General features: G+C 50.6%; 1 protein-coding gene across 1 annotated transcript; it reads left to right on the forward strand.

The window, feature by feature from the left end:
* Positions 1-94: 94 nt before the first annotated feature.
* zzz3 (zinc finger, ZZ-type containing 3) lies at positions 95-20,694 on the forward strand. The gene is made up of 12 exons (XM_079751069.1): positions 95-513; positions 2,063-3,833; positions 7,115-7,253; positions 7,539-7,686; positions 7,782-7,894; positions 8,713-8,784; positions 9,405-9,506; positions 10,179-10,274; positions 11,588-11,737; positions 15,397-15,522; positions 17,169-17,269; positions 19,070-20,694. Exons 1-12 carry the CDS (start codon positions 495-497, stop codon positions 19,212-19,214), a joined length of 2,982 nt encoding a protein of 993 aa, XP_079607195.1. The 5' UTR covers positions 95-494; the 3' UTR covers positions 19,215-20,694.
* The last annotated feature ends 30 nt before the right edge of the window (positions 20,695-20,724 follow it).

Below are 20,724 nucleotides of genomic sequence, written 5' to 3' on the forward strand. Positions count from 1 at the left end.
AACATAGCAACTAGCTAAGCGAGCAAACTTCATATAGCTCAGTGTGGAACGAGAGGGCGTGATCACCAAACTCATTCAATAAAGTGGTCGGGGTACGAATGATGACCTGCGTTGCATTTCAATGGATGGGCAGTGTTTTTCCTCCACCGCAAGCCTATATTTAGCTCCTCGGCTCAGTGGAGGTGCTAGTTAGCCCGCTAACTAGCATGCCACATCTAGTCCGTGTTTGTGCACTGAAGTTGGTCGTGCTAACCGTTAGCTCGCCAGCTTGTGTGTGTGTGCACACGCCAAGGCGTGTTTGCCTCGACTGTCAAGCTCTTTCCTTCAGCTCTAATTTAAAAAAAAAAGAAGAAAAAGTACAGACGAGCGTGACGGGGGCTGTCGGTATGGCAGGTGTGGGAGTGGGTTCGGTGTTGTGGATTACACCTGTGTGCTTCATAACTTTGGAACGTTATACGGGGATGGCGACGGCTGGGGAGCTGTGAGCGAAGGATATGAACGCTTTTCTCATGGGTATGTTCGCCAACGGCACTTCGTGGTGGATTTTTTTGTTATCGTCATAGGACTAAGAACTAATACAAGTGGAAACCCGAACGGGGGACTTGTGTATTGTATAAAGGGAGTAGTTATTGTACGACCTGGTCGGGGGATGTTGTATCCTCAACGTGGTACGCCGGATAGCACATGCTCTCGCAGGTCTAAACAATGGTTCGGAGACTTTTTAACATGTGCAGTGGTCATGTAACTAGGCGCTACTGTTTGGACAAGGGAAGTTATGTTTCATTCGGACAGAGTCTATGTCGATGATGGAACAGCCCTGGTTATGCTATGGCTGTCCCCGCGTTGCACGTGTCAATCTATGCCCACAACTGTCCGCCCGCGCGTTTACAAACAGGAAGTCGCTTGATTGAACCCTGCTATCAGTCGATCACCTCAGCCATGGCCACTGGTCCAAACCAAACGACATGCTATGTTGATGCTTCACTTTGGAGTGGTGTTCAACGCACACGTGTCTTGTGCGAGCACGAGTTACGCCTTGTCGAAAATCGAAACTAACGTTATGCAATAAGCTACGAAAAAATAACACGTATCGCTGCTGTATGCGCATCATTTGGATACAAGTGACTGCATACTACGGCTCCAATGTGCTCACTATTGGTAGGATACCACAAAGGGTCGACCGGCCATAGAGGAGTTCCGATCACCCTAGCAATCCTTTCTGTTTGTATCGTGCTTTCGGGTGAAGAGTAAGTCATAATTGGTTTTCTAGGCTTGGCTGGGTCAAATTCGATCGGTAATGTTTCAATTAAGGACCAGTGATTTACATGAACAACATAACCCGACTGTTGTTCTTTCCACCCGTGGTTTCTGCATCGCCAAATCATATTAGCTCTCTCATATGGAGTATTTTTAGTCGAGTGTGTGTGTGTAATATCTGCGCCCTGGCTCCCTTCATGCCAGCTCACCGCCTGGTTGGGAAATGCATTCATAGCTACAGTAGCCTTCCGGTCCTTATGGGGCTGTGGGACCATAGCGTTGCTAATGGGGAGTTACTTCATGTAATGTAACTGGAAGCTTTTTAAATGAGTTGTGACAGATGTAGGTCCTTCGAGCACGTCAAAGGGATTCCATGTAGAGCACCAATATGCTCAAGGAGGTTTTTCTTTCAGTCAGGGTCGCAGTCATTTTTCTTGGTACTGAACCGCCATTAGGTCACTTAGATTCCCTCTTGGTTTTTATTGTCCACTTCGGTCCCATTTATTAGGTGAAGACATGACCCATTGTTATCCCTGGTGTATGACGTCATTCCACAAAGCCTCCCTCTACACTGCGGTCCTTGATCAAACAAACGCCTAAAACAAAATATACACACCGTTTAATTCATTGGTATGACCAAATTGTTTATGGTCCATTATGAACGGCCCGTTGCCTAAAATAGACTGAACCTAACCCTAAGGTTACCAAAAGCGCCTTTGTGGTGGCGGTGGTCTTTGTGTGTGTCAGACTCCTAGCGAAACCCCCGCGCCGTGTCTTCATGCAGTGTCTGTGTGTTGTCATGCAGGTGCCGACGTTCTGCCACCGAGGAGAGAGCACCAGGATGAGGACGCTGTAGGCCCCCACCGTATTATGGCCGCGTCCCGTTCCTCGCGCGTCACGCGGTCATCAGTGGGGCACAATGGACTGGACGAGAACTTTTGTGGCCGGACCCTCAGGAACCGTAGCATCGCCCCGCCGGACGAGACGGCGGCGTGCCCCGTGCCCCGGGCCCGCTCGCCCAAGAAGAAGCAGGAGACGCGGCAGGAAGGCCCGTCGACGCAGTCCCCGTCGCCGGGCAAGGTAGCGGACCCCAAGGCGTCTCCGGCGGAGGGCGAGCCGTGGACCGGCTCCAGGAAGCGCGGCGCCCCGTGCCCGGAGAAGGAGGGCTGCCCGGAGAGGTCGGAGATCTGCGTGAGGGGGAAGGGGGCGCGGGAGCCGTCCCCTCAGCCCAAGAAGGCCAAGCAGGGCCCGCCTTCGGAGTCTTCTGGAGGAGCCGAGGAGGAGGAGGAGGAGGAGGAGGACGACGACATCGAAGAGGACGACGACGCAGAGAGCCCCGGGTCGGTGTTCGACGACATCAAGGACAACGGCAGCGAGGCGCTCCGCGGCCCGCATCCTGCTAGAGCGGGCCGCGCCTCGCCCGTCCTCGCCGAAGAAATCAAACGCGAGGCGGACGAGGTGGAGGTCACCGTCGGGGACGGGCGCCGCGAGGCGGGCGACGGGACGGCTGGGCCCCCCAACGCCCACAAGGCCTCCAACGGCCTGGTCGAGGTCAAGGCGGAGCCCGACGGCCCCGGCGCGCCCACCGTCGACGCGGAGCCCGCCGTCGGCCCCGCGCTGCTCAACGGCAGCGAGTCAGGGGCCCCCTCGTCCCCTGAGCTCACCGTGCCTTGTAGAAACTCCACCCCCGTGCCGTCGGAGGCCCCCGGCCCGTCGGCCCCCACGCCGGACTCTTCAGCGGAGGACCCCGTCCCTGAGCTGGTGGTGGCCGAGGAGCAGGGGGTGGAGGTGGAGGTGGCGTGCTCGGCCCAGGAGGAGTCGGTTGTGACCGAGGCGGCGACGGCGGGCGCCAACGGGCGCCCGCCGTCGCCGCTGGTGGAGGTAGTCGCTGTCGCCTCCTCCTTCTCCTCCGCGCATGACGTAAACATCAGCCCGCTGAACCACCGCCACCAAAACAACAGCCACTCAGGAGAAACCTCACCCCCGCTAGAACCCCCGCCCTCCCCCACAGAGCCCGCCTCCCCCCCCCACACACACCCTGCCTGCTCCCCCACGGACCTTGGATGCAACCCCTCCCCGCCGTCGTTCACGGAGCCCCACGAACACAGATACACCCTGCGGACTTCCCCCAGGCGGGGCCCCCCCGGCGGCAGGCCCTCCTCCCCAAGGGCCAGCTCCTCTCCCCCCAGGGACAACGGCTTCCTGGGGGGGGGCGAGGTGGAGGTAGAGGAGGAGGCGGTGGAGGTGGAGGAGGAGCAGGTGGTGGTGGTGGAGGAGGAGGCGGTGGAGGAGGTGGTGATGGAGGCCTCTTGTCCGGCCACGCCCGAGGAGGCCTCGCTCTCGGACCTCGTGGGGCCCCTCCTCAGCGAGGCGCCGGCCTCGGTGGAGGTCGGAGCGGGGGTGTCGCTGGGGGGCCCGGAGGACATTGGGCCCCTGAAGGACAACGAGGCGGAGGGCAGTAAAGCGGGGGCCACGGCCACAGCGCCGCCAGGCGCGGAGGAGGAAGAGGAGGAGGAGGAAGAGCCGGATGTATATTACTTTGAGTCGGACCACCTGGCACTGAAACACAACAAAGAGTATGTTGGGGGAGCTGGGAGGTTTCTCATTTCTTTCTGTCACTGTTCCTCTGTCCTTGTTACTCCGTTCTCTTTGAAGACTTCAATCGATTTTTTTTTTTTCTCTGTCATACATCAGAAAGCTGTGGGTATTCCTGTTGGAAAATGGTAGAGGTCAATAGATGCTCAAGAAGCTCAATTCACCACTGGCTTCTTTTTCCCACTAGGTACGCAATGTTATTCCTTTTTGACAATGTTGGATATCAATAGAGTTGTGCTAGTATTGCACTGATTCCTACTCCCCATAATGCTGCTGGGTGTTTCTCTAAAACTGGGGGAGATGTGCCATCATTGCATCAGCGTTTTTTGAGCAGATAGTATTAATGGTGCTGCATTCACTGGACCTAACATAATACCGAAAGGGAGACGTTAACAATGGCCGGAGGTGTCAGCCTCTCTCGGTATCTTAAGTGTGCTGGCGTATCCTTTTAGTTGGTAACATAAAGACACTTTAATAGTGGCTGAATGCCGAATAGCGGTCTTAATTAGATGCCCCTCACCAGAAACCAAAATTGTAGCCAAGCATCTCTGTTAATGCCAGCATTTTGACTGCAATGCTGGGAACAAAAGGCTTTGGCATTCAGAGTAACTTAATTTGCAATGGAACTTATAAATGTATTTCTGAAGATGGTAACTCTCCAACCCACATATTTGCATCGTCTTGTATGTGTTGTTCCATAACTTGCTAGTTGTTTTTTTGTCTATGTGTACAACATCAGTGACCATTGATGTGGAACAGTGGTTTTAAGTACGAACCCAAGCTATTTGAAATGGCTGAGTGTGTGACTTTGCTAGTCCAGTTTTCCGGTTCAACCAGTTAGACCCTTTAATTTCACAAGTGCAACAGAACGATGAGCAGATCATTTGGATTCATGTGGATAAGTTCTGTAACGTGAATCATTTTTAACTTTCAGTGGCCATGCGTTACTACCATCTTGTATTGAATAATTTATTTTGATGGATTTTATTTAGCCTAGATCAAAACCGTCTACTGGACAATTTCAATGGTCTGAGACCTTCCCCAAAACTCCTAGAACAGCCTGTGGGTGGACTTTTATTGAAAAATTAAGGAATTGACATTATGCCGTAGATGAGGACAAAAACATCTCTTTTTGAGAATGTTTATCATCGTGCATTTTATGTGCTTTATATCCTGTCATGTCCCTTTGTCGGTTTTAGCTAACTCATTTATGATTAACTAACGTTCGTTCATGACCTATTGCTCAACCCCCCTGGAGCTTACACGCCAGTGCTCTTAATCTGCCAGCTTCATCCGGCTGTAGTTCACTTCCCGGTCACAGGGGCTAGTAATGAGAAGGAATTTACGCTTCTTACACATAGTCCCCCCTTTTAAGCAGATCGGAAGATTGAATATACCTCCAATATCTCTACAGGTGTATCTGTGCCTGGTCACTAATAGTAGTCATATCTATTGTACAGCAATATATGGCTGGGGTTTTCTGGTCACACTTGATGCCTGGATGCACGCCATGTTTTTGTGAGCATAATGTGTCTTTGTCGTTAGAGGAACACTACAACGCTGAGTGGTTTTTTCTTCCAGCAGATAATGTTTCACTTGGCGGGTTTGCATTTTGATTATACGCCTGGTGAGAACAAGCCGCTAAATTTAGGTTTTCCAAGAATCCCCACGAGCGTGAAATGCATAAACTGGCTCAGTTGATTTGTTTCCACGCCCTGGTTAAAGCAGCGCTTTGATCACGGAAGCACCCTGATGCAAGAATTATTAAATATGTTAAATAATGGATGGGCCGATCCTCAGGTGCTCTGCGTGTCACATGGGATTATGCACAGAGACTCATGTTCGTCCCCCAATTCCGCTGTCATTCCTTTCATGAGGAGGGATATGACTTTGGGCCGATTTGGGAGAGTGACCTTGCAAAGGGATTTCAGAGAGTGCAGGGCTAGATTTACTCAAGGTTTTGTCTAATGCCTATGCTGTGTGAGAAGCTCAAGTAATTGAAACGAGGCTCTTCATTTTGTCTGTGGCTGGATATTGGAGGATTTTGGTTATGGTCTTAAGGAACTGAAAATGTTTTTTCCTTTTTTTGTTTTTTCATGTTTCTGTTTAGTCCTGCATATTTTTATCCTGTTATTTTCATTCCTACGAGCAGATGTTTGCTGAGGCTCCTCGGTGGCATCACTGATAATCTTAACCTCTTCACTGATTTAAAAGCAACATCATTTAGTTTAGATCACTGTAAATACTAGTAAATACGAGTTAGAAGCGTCCTCGAGGGACCTTCAGATGAACCTGCTTTTTATGTCACGTCATGTTGTGCAGGATGACAGGAAGCGCCAAATGCAGCAATGTGTCTGACAAAGTGGTTAAATGGTACCCACTCATCCCAATCCTGGAGATTGGGGCGCATCAAAAAAACATAAGCTCTAAATGAGCCGTGTGCATCCCATTGATTTTCATTCATGCCCATCGGAAACGGGATCGATCCACTTCCGGAAGCACCTGTGCGCAAATGAGGTTATAGATTAAGAGCAGAGGGAAAAGGCTGAAACGTTGCTTTTATTGCAGCCGCTGACTCACTTCCTGATGTAAGCCAAGGAGTCAATACCCCCCTCTGTCATTCATTCCCTCTGCCCCTCCGAAGACCCCCGAAGGCTTTTGTGATAATGTCACACCATTCAAGTGTTGGGAGTTTTTTATCACCTTTATTTTTTTTAGGCTCTGGGTTGGCCCATTGTTGGCTTTCTTGTGTCATACCGAGGGTGTGGATTCTCGCTGTGTGAAATTTGAAGAGGTGAAGGCACAGGCAATGGTTTTTTTAGGATTTGAATTGACAAAATGCACCCATTGGGTCTTTTCAATTGAGTAGCGCGATAAAAATGTTTTTTCATTCGATTATCCAGAAGGGAAATCGGCTCGGGGAACCTTTTTAAGTCTGCTATTTAGCACTAGTCGAAAGGTCGGCACCATGGCACACGAGCTAGAGTCTCCCGCCCCTTGGGATCCCTTCCCCAGACAGAGATGGCGGAGAGATATTCCTGCAAGCAGATTGTCTGTGCCACTTTGAAAAGTGTTCTGGGAGGAGGGAGTCCCACCGTTGAATAATGCACGCAGGTGAGCGCGGCTCCGTGTGAACGTGAGGCGAGCCCTCCTAGGGGTTTGATGCACCGCCGGGGTCGGCTGTCGGCCGCGCGTGTCCCTCTGAATCGTGCATGTGGCTCCCCTAACCCGGTGGCTGTCGCTCCTCCCCCCCCCCCTCCAGCTACCAGCGGCTGCTGCAGACCATCGGGGTGCTGGAGGCCCAGCGGACGCAGGCCGTGCTGGACCTGGAGACCCTGACGCGGCACCAGAGACAGGCGCTCGCCGAGCCCGTCAGCTTCGTGGAGCAGCTGCAGAAAAGGGTAACGGCGACCGACGGCGTAGAGAGCCTCTTTGGGTCTGTTCCCGCGTCCGTGGCAACGATTGGTGAAGAGGGACATTCGATTTTTTTTTGCCATTATTCCATATCGAGAAAATAGTTCATCCACCTGGTACCTTATAACTCCCACCCCGTGAAGGTGGACGTTCTTCTCTACGCTGTCTATAACGTTTAGGAAGAAAGCGTTCCTTTAGTTCGGCGTTCCTCAGCAGAACGTCAGTGTTGTCTGTGCTTCCTTCTGACTGTGCGCCCCCCCGCCTCCCGGCAGGAGAACATGGGCATGCCCTGCCCCCAGCGGGTGGTCAAGCTCCCGGACATCGCCTGGGACAAGTACACCTCGGGGCTGGGCGACTTCGAGCGGGAGTTCTGCGACAAGAAGCGCAAAACCCGGCAGCTGAAGCTCATCTTTGACCAGGGTGAGTGTAACCTTAACGTGTGTGTGTGTGTGTGCGTGCGCGTTGTGGACAGAACGCGGAGGTGAAATAAGTAACCGTGGGTCTCTGCCAACTAGGGTTACCCACCAGGCCCACAAGTCCAGTGGAGCCAAAGAAGGAAGGCGAGCCCTCCGCCATGTACTCACTGCTGCCCACTAGTGACACCCTCGAGAACGGCAGTGACTCCCAGGTACACCGCCCCTCCCAGCCCCCATCCCACAGTGATCCACACCAGCATGTTGTTGTCGCTCTGTTGGTCTTTTCACATTGGACGGTTGCCACATCTGTGTTGAATCACGGCGTAGCAGTATAGACGTATGTATCTGCGCATTTGGTTACTAAGGGACAGATGAACAAATAGAGATCAGTGGATATGCCTACATAAGGACCGAACCGCGATCCCTGGCCTGACAGATGAGCATCCTTTTTCCCTCCAATTTGTCTCCCTTCATTTCCACCCAGAGGTGGTCTTGAAAGGAGGTTGGTTTGTCAAGAGCTGGTCATTTACCATATGGATCGGCGCTATGGGTACTAGTAGCCTCTGCTTCTCATGCAGGCATGTAACCCGTGCACTAAAGATGGCGTCTCTCCTGATGGGAGCCATCAGCAGCCTCCTGATTGGGGCTTGCTTGTTTGTGTGCGAGGTCCCTCCTCGCTCGGGAGTTGTGCACATTCAGATTTTCGGGGATAATGGAGAGCTCCGGGGGTGCAAGAGCACAGCAAACCATCGTGACGATTCCTCTCCACTTGAATTCCAGAGTGCACCACCATCCCATCGCGGTCGACGGGGGCGACTGTTGGCTTCAGATCGTTCCTTAGTCTAAACCGAGTCTTATTTCCTTTTTTTAGGTTCTTATTCATTGCCATGACTCTGTGCACGACGGTTTGCTGCCGGGACGGAAATGGCCCCTGCGTTGTGTGTCGTTGACGCGTCCCTTTTCAAATGCCCCAAGGGCATATCGTCATGACTACTTTCTCCAACATGTGGTTCCTCTGGTGTTTTCGCAGCTGATCAGAGGAAGGATCTGCCACTCCAACAAGCCGGACACCTTTAACCAGCTGTGGACTGTGGAGGAGCAGGTACGCCTGGTGCCTTCATGTGCGGGATCGTACAGGGGGTGGGGGGGGGGGGGAATGTGACTCTGAGCCACAGCTGCCACACCTAATGGTCCCCCGACCGCTCGGGAAGGGGGGGCGAGGGTCTGTGGGACGAGCTCATCGCTAAAGCAGCGAAGGCACGGCAAGCATCATGTCTGGGCTGTCAAGGAGACCGCAACGGTCGCCAGGCAACCAGAGGTGTGTGTGTGTGTGTGTGTGTGTGTGTGTGTTTGTGTGTGTGTGTGTGTGTGTGTGTGTGTGTGTGTGTGTGTGTGTGTTTAGAATGTTTTGGACCTGTAAAGTCAGGGCACCACGAAAAGCCATAGGTTCAGAAGGCACACTCTTCCTACGTTTCCCTACGTGGTGTGGTGTTCTGGGATCCTCCTTTTTTTTTTTTTTAAATGGGCTCTTTCTAATGCATTCCCAGTGAGTTTTGGTCAAATGTAACGCGCAACATGGAAACCGTGACCTTTACGCTACATGGAGAGGCTTATTCATTTACATAGTGGTTGTTTCCCTACACTGAAGGAAGTGCTTGCTGCTGCAGTGAGAAGGGTTTTCACCCGGTCCTTATTCTATCTGTTGTTGTTGTTGTCATACAGAAAAAGCTGGAACAACTTCTCCTCAAGTTCCCGCCTGAGGAAGTGGAGTCTAAAAGGTGGCAGAAGATCGCCGACGCGTTGGGAAACCGGACCACCAAACAGGTGACTGACCGTTAATATTAAAGCATTTCAACCCATTTTAAAAGATGTACATGAAAATGGGGATTTGTGGGGCCGGGGGAGACTGACCTTACATTCACACTACCGCCGTCCATCGACGGGTCTCATTGCCTTTGCATGGGGCGCTCTCGAAATGCATTGTGGGTCCGTCCGTTCTGTCGGCTCCGAGTCAAAAAGATGAGAAATTTTCAACTTTTCAGGCAGCGACGGATCCGTCGGCCAATCAGATCGCTTCTGCAAATACACTCCATGCGACTACTGGATCCATTTTGCATAACAAGCAGGAAGAACCAGTATTAATTTAAAGAAATGTGGAATCGATAGGATTGTTTAAAAGATCACCTGATCTTTTATATTTATATCCACCCATCGGCTTTGTTAGCGGGAAGCGATTTGATTGGCTGCGGGCTGTGTCTACAAAGACTAGTCCCCTCTACGTCAGACACGCCCTCGGCCATCCGTCAACGGACACATGTAGTGTGACCGTAGGGTGAGAATAAATGACGTAACGCCGTTTGTGGGCCGTCTGGGTCAAAACAATGCCTTTCCAGACGCCTCGGCTGGGCTTGACAGCAGGCAGGTGTTGTGTGTGAAGGCCTCGACGCTTCTCTGGGGATGATTAACCAGAGGGGGCGCCTCTCCTTTGTGCTCCAGGTGGCCAGCCGGGTCCAGAAGTACTTCATCAAGCTGACCAAGGCCGGGATCCCGGTGCCTGGAAGGACACCCAACCTGTGCATGTACACCAAGAAGGTAACCGCGGCAACCCCGACTGGATCCATACAAATAGCAAAGTACCTTTTCCCGTTGAGCAGACAATACCAGGCTGGATGGTGATCAAGCCATCGTAACCGTCCCTCTCCTGGCTTCGCCGAAAACATCAGTGGCTGCCAATGTAATTTGGCCGAAATACTTTGGTGTGTTGATTCTGCCTAAAGGCGTAGACACGCATGAATGCGGCATGTTGGCAGCACAACGCCATCTATCGTTATGGTTTCAGACAGCAACGTTCGCCTAGATTTAGTTTCTAATAAACATTGACATCTTTCTTTCTCTCATCTTCGACGATTTTTACACAAACGATACTGTTTGAAAAAACAAAACAATCTATCTCTATCATCCATAGATGTTGACGTTGGTCGTTTTATTTGTTTGTTAAATCTCCCCCTTGTGTACATGTGGTGTAATGACACGTAGTGTAAGTTGAACACAAATACAGAAATGAAAATATAGAATCTTTTGCATGGAAAAAGTTTAAGACCAACAACACAGAAGCATGTTCAGGCCTTCCATAAGCTTTCCATATGAACTCCCCTGCCACGAATGTTAACAATAGCAATTTAGTTGGTTTCTGTGAGAGGACATTTAGTCAAGTACTAGTATGGTGATTCACTGTAATGTTGTTCACAGACTAAGTACTGATGACTTATTTTGATTCCAAAGGATAACGTAGCTATATGGACGGATAGTTATAGAGAAAGATATGGAGATTGCTAGCTAGATAGATGTATAGTTGTTTGTTGTTTACGTAATTTTGTCAAATTCTACGGCTTGAATTGCCCTTTCAACAGCGGCTGTCGTCTAGTTTGTCAAAAAGTTCCTAAAAAATCTGAGGTTTTAATTTTTGGTCATTTAGAAATAAATAATAATTACTAAATATATTTATAGTAATGTTATTTAAATAGTTTAATAAAGTAGTGTTAATGCTGCTATGTCCATGATTTACAAAAACATGCTTGTTACATACATAACTTGGTCCTGTTAAACCTGTTAGCTTTCTTTGAAAGAATGAAGGCTACTACTAGGCAAATATTATCTTAAAGGTGCCATATTATACCCGCAGGTGTGAGTGTGATTAGCGGTTACAAGCCGTTCTGAAAATGGGCCTCTTCTGACATCACAAGTGGGCGTGTAATAGCTAATCCCACTCACACCTGGTGGTATAATATGTCACCTTCAAGAACTTCCGCAGCTAACCATGGGGATGTAATGCATACGACGACCTCATTAGAGTGTTATTGAGGTCAGAACCAGAGCGCTGACGCCTCTACTTCCTGCCCCCCCAGGTGTCAAACAAGCGGCAGCACCACCTCAACAAGCACCTGTACCGGCCCTCCACCTTCCTGGCCTCCTACGAGCCCCCCGTCTTCATGGAGGAGGAGGACGAGCACGCCGCCTACTACGGCAGCCTTCAGGACCCCTCGGCCGACGACTCCGTACGTTACCACCCTGCTCGGTCGCTCTCTCGCTGTCCCGCTGTCCCGTTGTCTGTCTCTCTCTCTCTCTGTCTCTCCCTCTCTCTGTCTCTGTCTTTCTCTCTCTGTCTTATTGTCTGTCTGTCTGTCTGTCTGTCTGTCTGTCTGTCTGTCTGTCTGTCTGTCTGTCTGTCTCTCTCTATTTACATTTAGGGCATTTAGCAGTCGCTTTTATCCAAAGCGACTTACAATAAGTACAGTTGTCATTAGAAGTGAAACAATATATCGCTGTCGGTACAGTAAGGATGTTCATAGAACCAAGTGCAAGTACTATCAATCGCTAGGCTAACCCGTTCCCCGTGTACAGCAGTGAAAGCAGCTACTGAAGATGCTACACAATTAAGTACTATGAATAAGTGCGTACATTAAGTGCCAGGATGTACAACATACAATGGTGGCCGGAAGGGGCTGGGTGGCTATGCAGAGTCGAGGTGAACTCTGAACAGGTGAGTTTTGAGTCTTTTGCCGAAGCTGGTGTGCGACTCTGCGATCCCGACATCAGCAGGGAGCTCGTTCCACCTCTGAGTAACGAGCGATTTTTGTGATTTCATCTCTCGCTCTAGCTCTGTCTCTCTGTCTCTGTCTGTATTGGCCCGTTTCCACCAGAGGGTGCGGATTGCGTTTCCACCGCCAAAAGTGGGCGTGATCTGGGCTGAGCCGTACTGAGCCGTACTCGTCTCTCAGTACTCCCCCGTTGGGGTACTGAGACGCCTGAAAGGGTACCGGCAAGTTCGAGCTACACACGCCGTCTGTTGATTGGTCGACAGAATCGCATTTCCGGGAGACAGGGGGATAATAACAAACAAACACATTATCCACAAGGTATTTCTGGACTTGGCGAAAGCTTCGTTTATTGAAGAAAATGTCGCACAAAAGTTTGCCGTCCTTCTTGGACGTCCTACATTGTTGATTTTTGGTCATTGTGCGCGTTCTTCTTGTTCCTTGGATTTATTAGCAGGCTAGACTGTGTCGGGCTGCTGCGAGGTCACGATGCTAACGTAGCTGCCGCGGCTACTGCCATCCGGCTTAAACATCCCCCCCCCCTACTATAAGGGTACTGTCGGCAGGTCTCTCTCTCTCTGTCTCTCTCTCTGTCGCTCTCTCTGGGTCTCTTTCTGTTGCTCTCTCTGTCATTCTCTCTATCTGTTGCTCTCTATCTGTCACTCTCTATCTGTCGCTCACTGTCGCTCTCTCTCTCTGGGTCTCGCTCTCTGTCTCTCTCTCTCTGTCTCACTCGCTCATGCTCTCTCTCGGTCGCTCTGTCTCGCTCGCTCTCTCTCTCTGGGTCTCGCTCTCTCCCGTCACTCTCCCTCATTCTCTCTCTCTGGGTCTTGCTCTCTCTCTCGCTGTTTGTGTGTCTGTCTTTCTGTGTGTCTTATTGGTTTGAATGCCTGTCATGCTCCCTCCTTTTCCCCCTTCTGTCTCATTTCATTAATTCCTTCTGTGTGCCTCTTCCGTACTGTCAATCACTCTGTATCTCCATACTTGTCCCTCGACTTCTCTCTCTCAGCCGCGTTTTGCACGACTGAGTTTTGAAGAAGCTCTTAATCTTTGTTTTTTCATCTTAATGTGGTGGAATGAATTGCCACCTCCATGCAGAAACTGAATCGGCTGGAAAATAAAGTTGTATCGAGCCAGAGCACAGGGACATGAGTCGATCTTAAAGCTGCTGTAGTAAACAGAAGTCACGAGAGCTTGATGAAAAATTCTGTCTCTCGTGATTTCTCTTTTGTGTACATCCTAAAACTGCTGTAGACAAGAGAGAGAGCACAAGAATTATAAAATCGGAAAACCGGAAAAAAGGAGTGCATTTTCAATATTTCTTCTGGTTTAAAATAAGTTTGTGAAAAAAAATCTCCCTAATGCCATTATGTGTGTTTGCATAACTGCCGAGCGGACTCATTACGGTGGGTGGATGGCCAGTGTTGGGCGTTTGGGGCGATCTCTGGGTATCCATGTTGCCTGCTGGTGTTCAGCCTCTCTAAGTATGGGGCTCACTACATCCACTCTCAGTGACATGACGTGTCCTGGCCTCTGTCTCAGACCATTCATACCCCTAGGTCATCTTGAAGCGATTCTTCAATATGTTTCTATGGACGATTCGGGACCATTTCGGCACAGAAGTGCAGCAAAAAAAAAAAGATTTCCATCTGCGGTACACTTGTCAGTGTAAGTGTTCTGACACTGCAGATAAAGTGTCACCTGACCAATTTAATTATTTGTTCAAGGTTAGCCACTGGCCATGGTATAGCCTACATTTTATTTAGCTTTTAGCATGCCTCCCCCATAATCCAAAATTCCTAATCAGTGCTGACTGGCAGCAAAATGTACATTTACAATTTGCCTTCTTACCTACATCATATTAAACTGAGCGCAAGACGACGTCGAGTGTTATCGTTCGTCTGCAGGACATGTGGTCGCAGTTAAGTCTGCATTTCCGGTCGGCACTTGCACGGCTCTCCAGTGTGTATTGACTTTGGCCCTACTAATGTTGAGTGTGTGTTCTTTTCATAAGCTCACACCTTCTCCAATCCCTGGGAACTGACCTGTCACCCGGTTGGTGCTTGTCAACGGGGGGGGGGGGGGGAGCCACTGTGTGCTGTCACACCAGCAGAGTCCTGCCGCGTCCCTTCTGTCCGCTCTGCAGCAGAAACACCTCGGGATAAAAACCCCTGATTGCTTTGAACACGCAACACATGCTCTCTCTCTCTCTCTCTCTCTCTCTCTCTCTCTCTCTCTCTCTCTCTCTCTCTCTCTCTCTCTCTCTCTCTCTCTCTCTCTCTCTCTCTCTCTCTCTCTCTCTCTCTCTCTCTCTCTCTCTCTCTCTCTCTCTCTCTCTCTCTCTCTCTCTGAGACGGCAGTAACCTTTTAAGCAGAGCTAGGTCATCGTGCCACGCTGGGACCACAAGCTGCCGGCTAACACGCCAACACAGCGGGGGGGGGGGGGGAGCCAAGTCTTAAAGGCGTCGTTGCCACGGGCAACGGTCACGTCTTGCCTCTTGTGTCACTGATGTCCCCTGGCGTGGACACTCTTAAAGGGCCACTCTTTGGCGTATAGATGGTTGCTACTCCGGTCTAGCAAAGTCCATTTTAATTTGAATAGCCCTTAATCAGGGTTACAGTCTCAGCGGGCTTCCCGGGCCACGTTTCACGGCGCCTCCCTTTCCCCACGAGACCTTTGGACCTAATGACACTGAGAAGGAGCAGAGAGCAGGTGTCCCTCCTTCAGTGGGCGGTCAGCGGTGCACAATCGGGGCCAATCTAAATCGGCTGCACCGGAATGCACCTGGGTGTGACTCAATGTTTGTGGCTTGCTATTGGTCTGGTGATTTGCGTTTGCTCTTTGCAGTAGAAGTATGTGTGTATTCGATACAGTAATGATTGTGATTTGGTAATTAAATTGGTCCAGATAACACCAGTTCAGAATGGGTTTAATCCCGGGGTTAACAAAGTGATCCTGGATAATCCCAGTGATTATTATAAACAGCCGATGAGGGAACAAACGGTAATCCACCCTCTAATTTGAAGTTGTCCAGTGTCACGCGTATGGTCTAATCGTGTGTGTGTGTGTGTGTGTGTGTGTGTGTGTGTGTGTGTGTGTGTGTGTGTGTGTGTGTCAGGAGGAGGAGGGCGTGCCTGAGGAGCTGAGACACCTCCCTGAGTACCAGGAGCTGTTGGAGCTGAAGAGGCTGAAGAAGAGGCGGCTCAGGGAGGAGGGGAGCACGATGCAGCACCCCGGCTTCAAGGTACCCCACCATAAGACCCCCTCCATACCATAAGACCCCCTCCATACCATAAGACCCCCTCCATACCATAATACACCCTCCATACCATAAGGCCCCCCCTCCATACCATAATACACCCTCCATACCATAAGACCCCCTCCATACCATTAGACCCCCTCCATACCATTAGACCCCCTCCATACCATAAGACCCCCTCCATACCATAAGACCCCCCCTCCATACCATAATACACCCTCCATACCATAAGACCCCCTCCATACCATAAGACCCCCTCCATACCATAAGACCCCCTCCATACCATAATACACCCTCCATACCATTAGACCCCCTCCATACCATAATACACCCTCCATACCATAAGACCCCCCCTCCATACCATAATACACCCTCCATACCATAAGACCCCCTCCATACCATTAGACCCCCTCCATACCATAATACACCCTCCATACCATAAGACCCCCTCCATACCATAATACACCCCCTCCATACCATAATACACCCCCTCCATACCATAATACACCCCCTCCATACCATTAGACCCCCTCCATACCATAATACACCCTGCATACCATAAGACCCCCTCCATACCATTAGACCCCCTCCATAACATTTGACCCCCTCCATACCATAAGACCCCCTCCATACCATAAGACCCCCCCTCCATACCATAATACACCCTCCATACCATAAGACCCCCTCCATACCATAAGACCCCCTCCATACCATAATACACCCTCCATACCATAATACACCCCCTCCATACCATAAGACCCCCTCCATACCATTAGACCCCCTCCATACCATAATACACCCCCTCCATACCATAATACACCCCCTCCATACCATAAGTCCCCCTCCATATCATTAGACCCCCTCCATACCATAATACACCCCCTCCATACCATAATACACCCCCTCCATACCATAATACACCCCCTCCATACCATAATACACCCTCCATACCATAAGACCCCCTCCATACCATAATACACCCTCCATACCATAATACACCCTCCATACCATAATACACCCTCCATACCATAAGACCCCCTCCATACCATAATACAGCCTCCATACCATAAGACCCCCTCCATACCATAAGACCCCCTCCATACCATAAGACCCCCTCCATACCATAAGACCCCCTCCATACCATAATACACCCCCTCCATACCATAATACACCCTCCATACCGTAATACACCCTCCATACCGTAATACACCCTCCATACCGTAATACAACCCCTCCATACCATAATACACCCTCCATACCATAATACACCCTCCATACCGTAATACACCCTCCATACCGTAATACAACCCCTCCATACCATAATACACCCTCCATACCATAATACACCCTCCATACCATAATACACCCTCCATACCATAATACACCCCCTCCATACCATAATACACCCTCCATACCATAATACACCCTCCATACATAATACACTCCCTCCATACCATAATACACCCCCTCCATACCATAATACACCCTCCATACCATAATACACCCCCTCCATACCTTAATACTCCCCCACTGCCCTCCATACCATAATAAACCCCTCACCCTCCCTCCATACCCTCCCCCTGTGACCCCCGTGTGCTGGCGGTGACCTCCCTGGGGCGTTGTGTTGTCAGTGTGACGCCTGCGGCGTGGAGCCCATCCAGGGGGCGCGGTGGCACTGCCAGGACTGTCCCCCGGACAACGCCGTGGACCTCTGCTCGGGCTGCTGCGACTGGTGAGGCTCTGTCAAAACGCCACCGGCACTCTCCCTCTACGGTCACAGTGTGCGCCGTATCTGTTTAGCGCGGCTCGTACCGACAAATACCGGTTCTCTCCGTTGAGTCATCAGCGGGGCAATCGGGCCATTCGGTGTTGAGCACAGCTCACTTAGAGTGCCAACCTGTCACCTTGATTTGCGAGTTTGCTTTACCAATCATGTCAGTAATATTGAAAATAGATTGTCTTCATATAAAAAATAATAATAATAAACTAACGTTTACAAGCTTTTCCTTTTAATACCCCAGGGGGAATACATGAACGCCTCGACATTCGATTGGTAGTGATATTCACCTCTTGAAATTGATTTTTTTTCATTTTGAAAGAAACAGCACATGGAAGTCAATGGAGAACGCCATCTCTTGTTCGGTTGTTTAGAACAGAAGTTCCGGTTGCCAGGACAGCGTGACGTTTTCACTTTAGTATTCTATTGGTCACATTGTGGGTCAGCACATCATATGACCTATATATATGCCCCCATCAAATGGGTCGCACCATTTGCCTGTGAAGACCCAGTAGGGTAGAAACGTTGCTGTTAATTTTTTATTAATAAATGAATATGGGAGCTTAAGCAGTGCTGCGGACATTACATTTCTTTCACTCAATATTACTTCATTTGTCCTGCACCTGGCCAGAAGGTGGGATGTGCACACAGCTACTCTTTTAAACATTGAGGCTCCGCAAACACACATCTGACCGGCGCCTCTCGTGGTCGTCGCCGGCACAGAGCAACTCAGTCCCTCACTGTTTCCCCCCTGTGTGTGTTTGAGTAAACAGTGACGGGCTGATCTTTCGGTGGCGGCGGCGATGACATGCATTCACCGCTGTCAAAGAGGACGTAATCTCACGCATCGACCCCCAAGGCAAAGGCTGCCACTTTAGTCCTGTGGTATTGCCTTTAAGAGCTCAGCCGGTTAGGGTTATTGTCGGGGTTATTGTCGGGGTTATTGTCGGGGTTATTGTCGGGGTTAGTTTCGGGGTTAGTGTTGGGGTTAGTGTCGGGGTTAGTGTCAGGGTTAGTGTAGGGTTAGTGTCGGGGTTTGTGTCGGGGTTAGTGTCGGGGTTAGTGTTGGTGTTAGTATCAGTGTTAGTGTTGGGGTTAGTGTCAGGGTTAGTGTTAGGGTGAGGGTTAGTGTTGGGTTTAGTGTCAGGGTTAGTGTTAGTATCAGTGTTAGTGTTGGTTAGTGTCAGGGTTAGTGTTGGGGTTAGTGTTAGTGTTAGGGTTAATGTCAGGGTTAGTGTTGGGTTTAGTGTCAGGGTTAGTGTTAGTATCAGTGTTAGTGTTGGTTAGTGTTGGGGTTAGTGTTAGGGTCAGGGTTAGTGTTGGGTTTAGTGTCGGGGTTAGTGTCGGGGTTAGTGTAGGGTTAGTGTCAGGGTTAGTGTTAGGGTCAGGGTTAGTGTCGGGGTTAGTGTTGGGTTTAGTGTCAGGGTTAGTGTAGGGTTAGTGTCAGGGTTAGTGTTAGTGTTGGGTTTAGTGTCGGGGTTAGTGTCGGGGTTAGTGTTGGGTTTAGTGTCAGGGTTAGTGTAGGGTTAGTGTCAGGGTTAGTGTTAGTGTTGGGTTTAGTGTCGGGGTTAGTGTCGGGGTTAGTGTCGGGGTTAGTGTCAGGGTTAGTGTTGGGTTTAGTGTCGGGGTTAGTGTCGGGGTTAGTGTCGGGGTTAGTGTCAGGGTTAGTGTTAGTGTCAGTCACCCTGACCCTGACCTCCTCCCCCCGGCGCTGCCAGCGGTGTAAAGACGTTAGATCTGTCCCCTCTCCCGCAGCCTGTTCCAGACGGAGACCCACGCCCCGGAGCACCGGCTGGAGCCCGTGTGCCAGCCGGACTCCTTCCTGGACCGGGACTACCGCCTCCCGCACGCCGCCGGCTACAACTACCTGGACCCCAACTACTACCCTGCCAACAGATGACGGGGGCCCGGCCACGGCTCTCCCCCCCTCCCCATCTCGCTCTCTGACTCTCCGTCTCTCTCTGGCTCATACCCACCCCCACACAAGGCCGCCCGCCACGCCGACCAGAGTGCTGCTGATGGGATGGTGGGTGGGTGGGTGTGGGGGGGTGGCCTGCCACCCCACCATGACGGGGGCCTCCCCGAGATGGACGCGTGGGGCGGGGGCCATGTCACGTTGTTTTGACAGAAAAATAAACCTGGACGACGGCACGGCAACATTCCTCCCCCCCCCCCCTCCCCCGACCCCAGTGTGCCCTCCCGCTCTGCCCCCCCCCCGTCGGCGGCATCTCTGGCGTTGCCGTGGGCGACCACGGTCGCAGCGGAACCTAATTTATCAACCCCCGAATAACAATCTGGTTTGTCTGTTTAGAAGGTGAATGTGTATGTGGTGTGTGAGCGGCGTGCGTGTTGTTTATTTACAGGTGGGGGGGGTGATTGGTTATATCTGAGTATTTATGAGCCTGGTTCCTCCGTTGAGAACCGGGTCGGACTGTTATTACGGGAGGGGAAACGCGTCGACGCGGAGACCGCTGCACGCTCGACGGACCCTGGAATCAAGGTGGCCATGTGACCTTCTACATACGAACTCCCCCCCCCCCCCCCCCCCCCCCACTCCTTAGATATGAAAGGACCACGTGCCACACGGGGGCGGGGTGGGCGGTTTAGCGTTAGCGTTAGCGGCGAGCTAGCCCGCCGGCCACTCTTGGAGATTCTTCACTCCCCCATCGTCTCTGTCACTCTCAAACCCTCGTAACACATTTCTCTTTTATATCAAACGGTTTCTGCTGCGTTACTAAAGACCTGTTCAGTTCCCCCCCCCCCCCCACGCTCCTCGTTATGAAGCACTACAGCCCTGCAAACTAGCGTCATGTTGAAGGAAGAAGCAGCAGGTGTGAAGGGGACTGGAACCGAAGGGAGCGAGGGGGTGGCCTCTTGTTTGTTTTTGTGATGCCTATTTTTCTGTTCCCCCCCCCCCCCCCCCACCCCCCTCCAAAAAAGATGTCCGCTCTTGTTAATCATGTGGAGTAATGCAAATATATGGTGTAAAGTAGCCGGCATTAGTTGCTGTGTGCCATTTTTTGTTTCTCTATTTTTGTTTTACCTCACCATTGACCATCGTCACCCGAACCGTTTCAACCCATCGGTCCTCCTTTATCTGGCAGTCCACATAAAGGTCCATTTGAAAGTTAGGAAAAAGATTGTATTTTTATGAATCTATTTAAAAATCAAAAGAATCGAGGCAGTTGTCGCCTCCACCACAGTGGAAAAACCCACGCAATTTTATACACATAGATTTGGTTGTGCTTGAGTAGAGGCCATTTTGTATGGGTTTTGTTTCGTCTCTCCTTCACCCCCCCTTGCCCGCTTCAGTATGTGTATAACAGTCTGTTCTTATGTAAAAATAAAAAATAATGTACAAAAAAAACTGCTAGAGGAGAACTGTGGAAATAAAAGTATGTGAAAATAGT

This window comes from Pollachius pollachius, assembly GCF_949987615.1.
Source record: "Pollachius pollachius genome assembly, chromosome: 14".
NCBI classification, from domain to species: Eukaryota; Metazoa; Chordata; class Actinopteri; order Gadiformes; family Gadidae; genus Pollachius; species Pollachius pollachius.

Bases quoted from the DNA above. Each gene is read 5' to 3' on its own strand.
- zzz3 (XM_079751069.1), top strand. The intron at 7,254-7,538 runs GTAACGGCGACC...GCCTCCCGGCAG, and splicing joins TGGAGCAGCTGCAGAAAAGG to GAGAACATGGGCATGCCCTG. The intron at 11,738-15,396 runs GTACGTTACCAC...TGTGTGTGTCAG, and splicing joins ACCCCTCGGCCGACGACTCC to GAGGAGGAGGGCGTGCCTGA.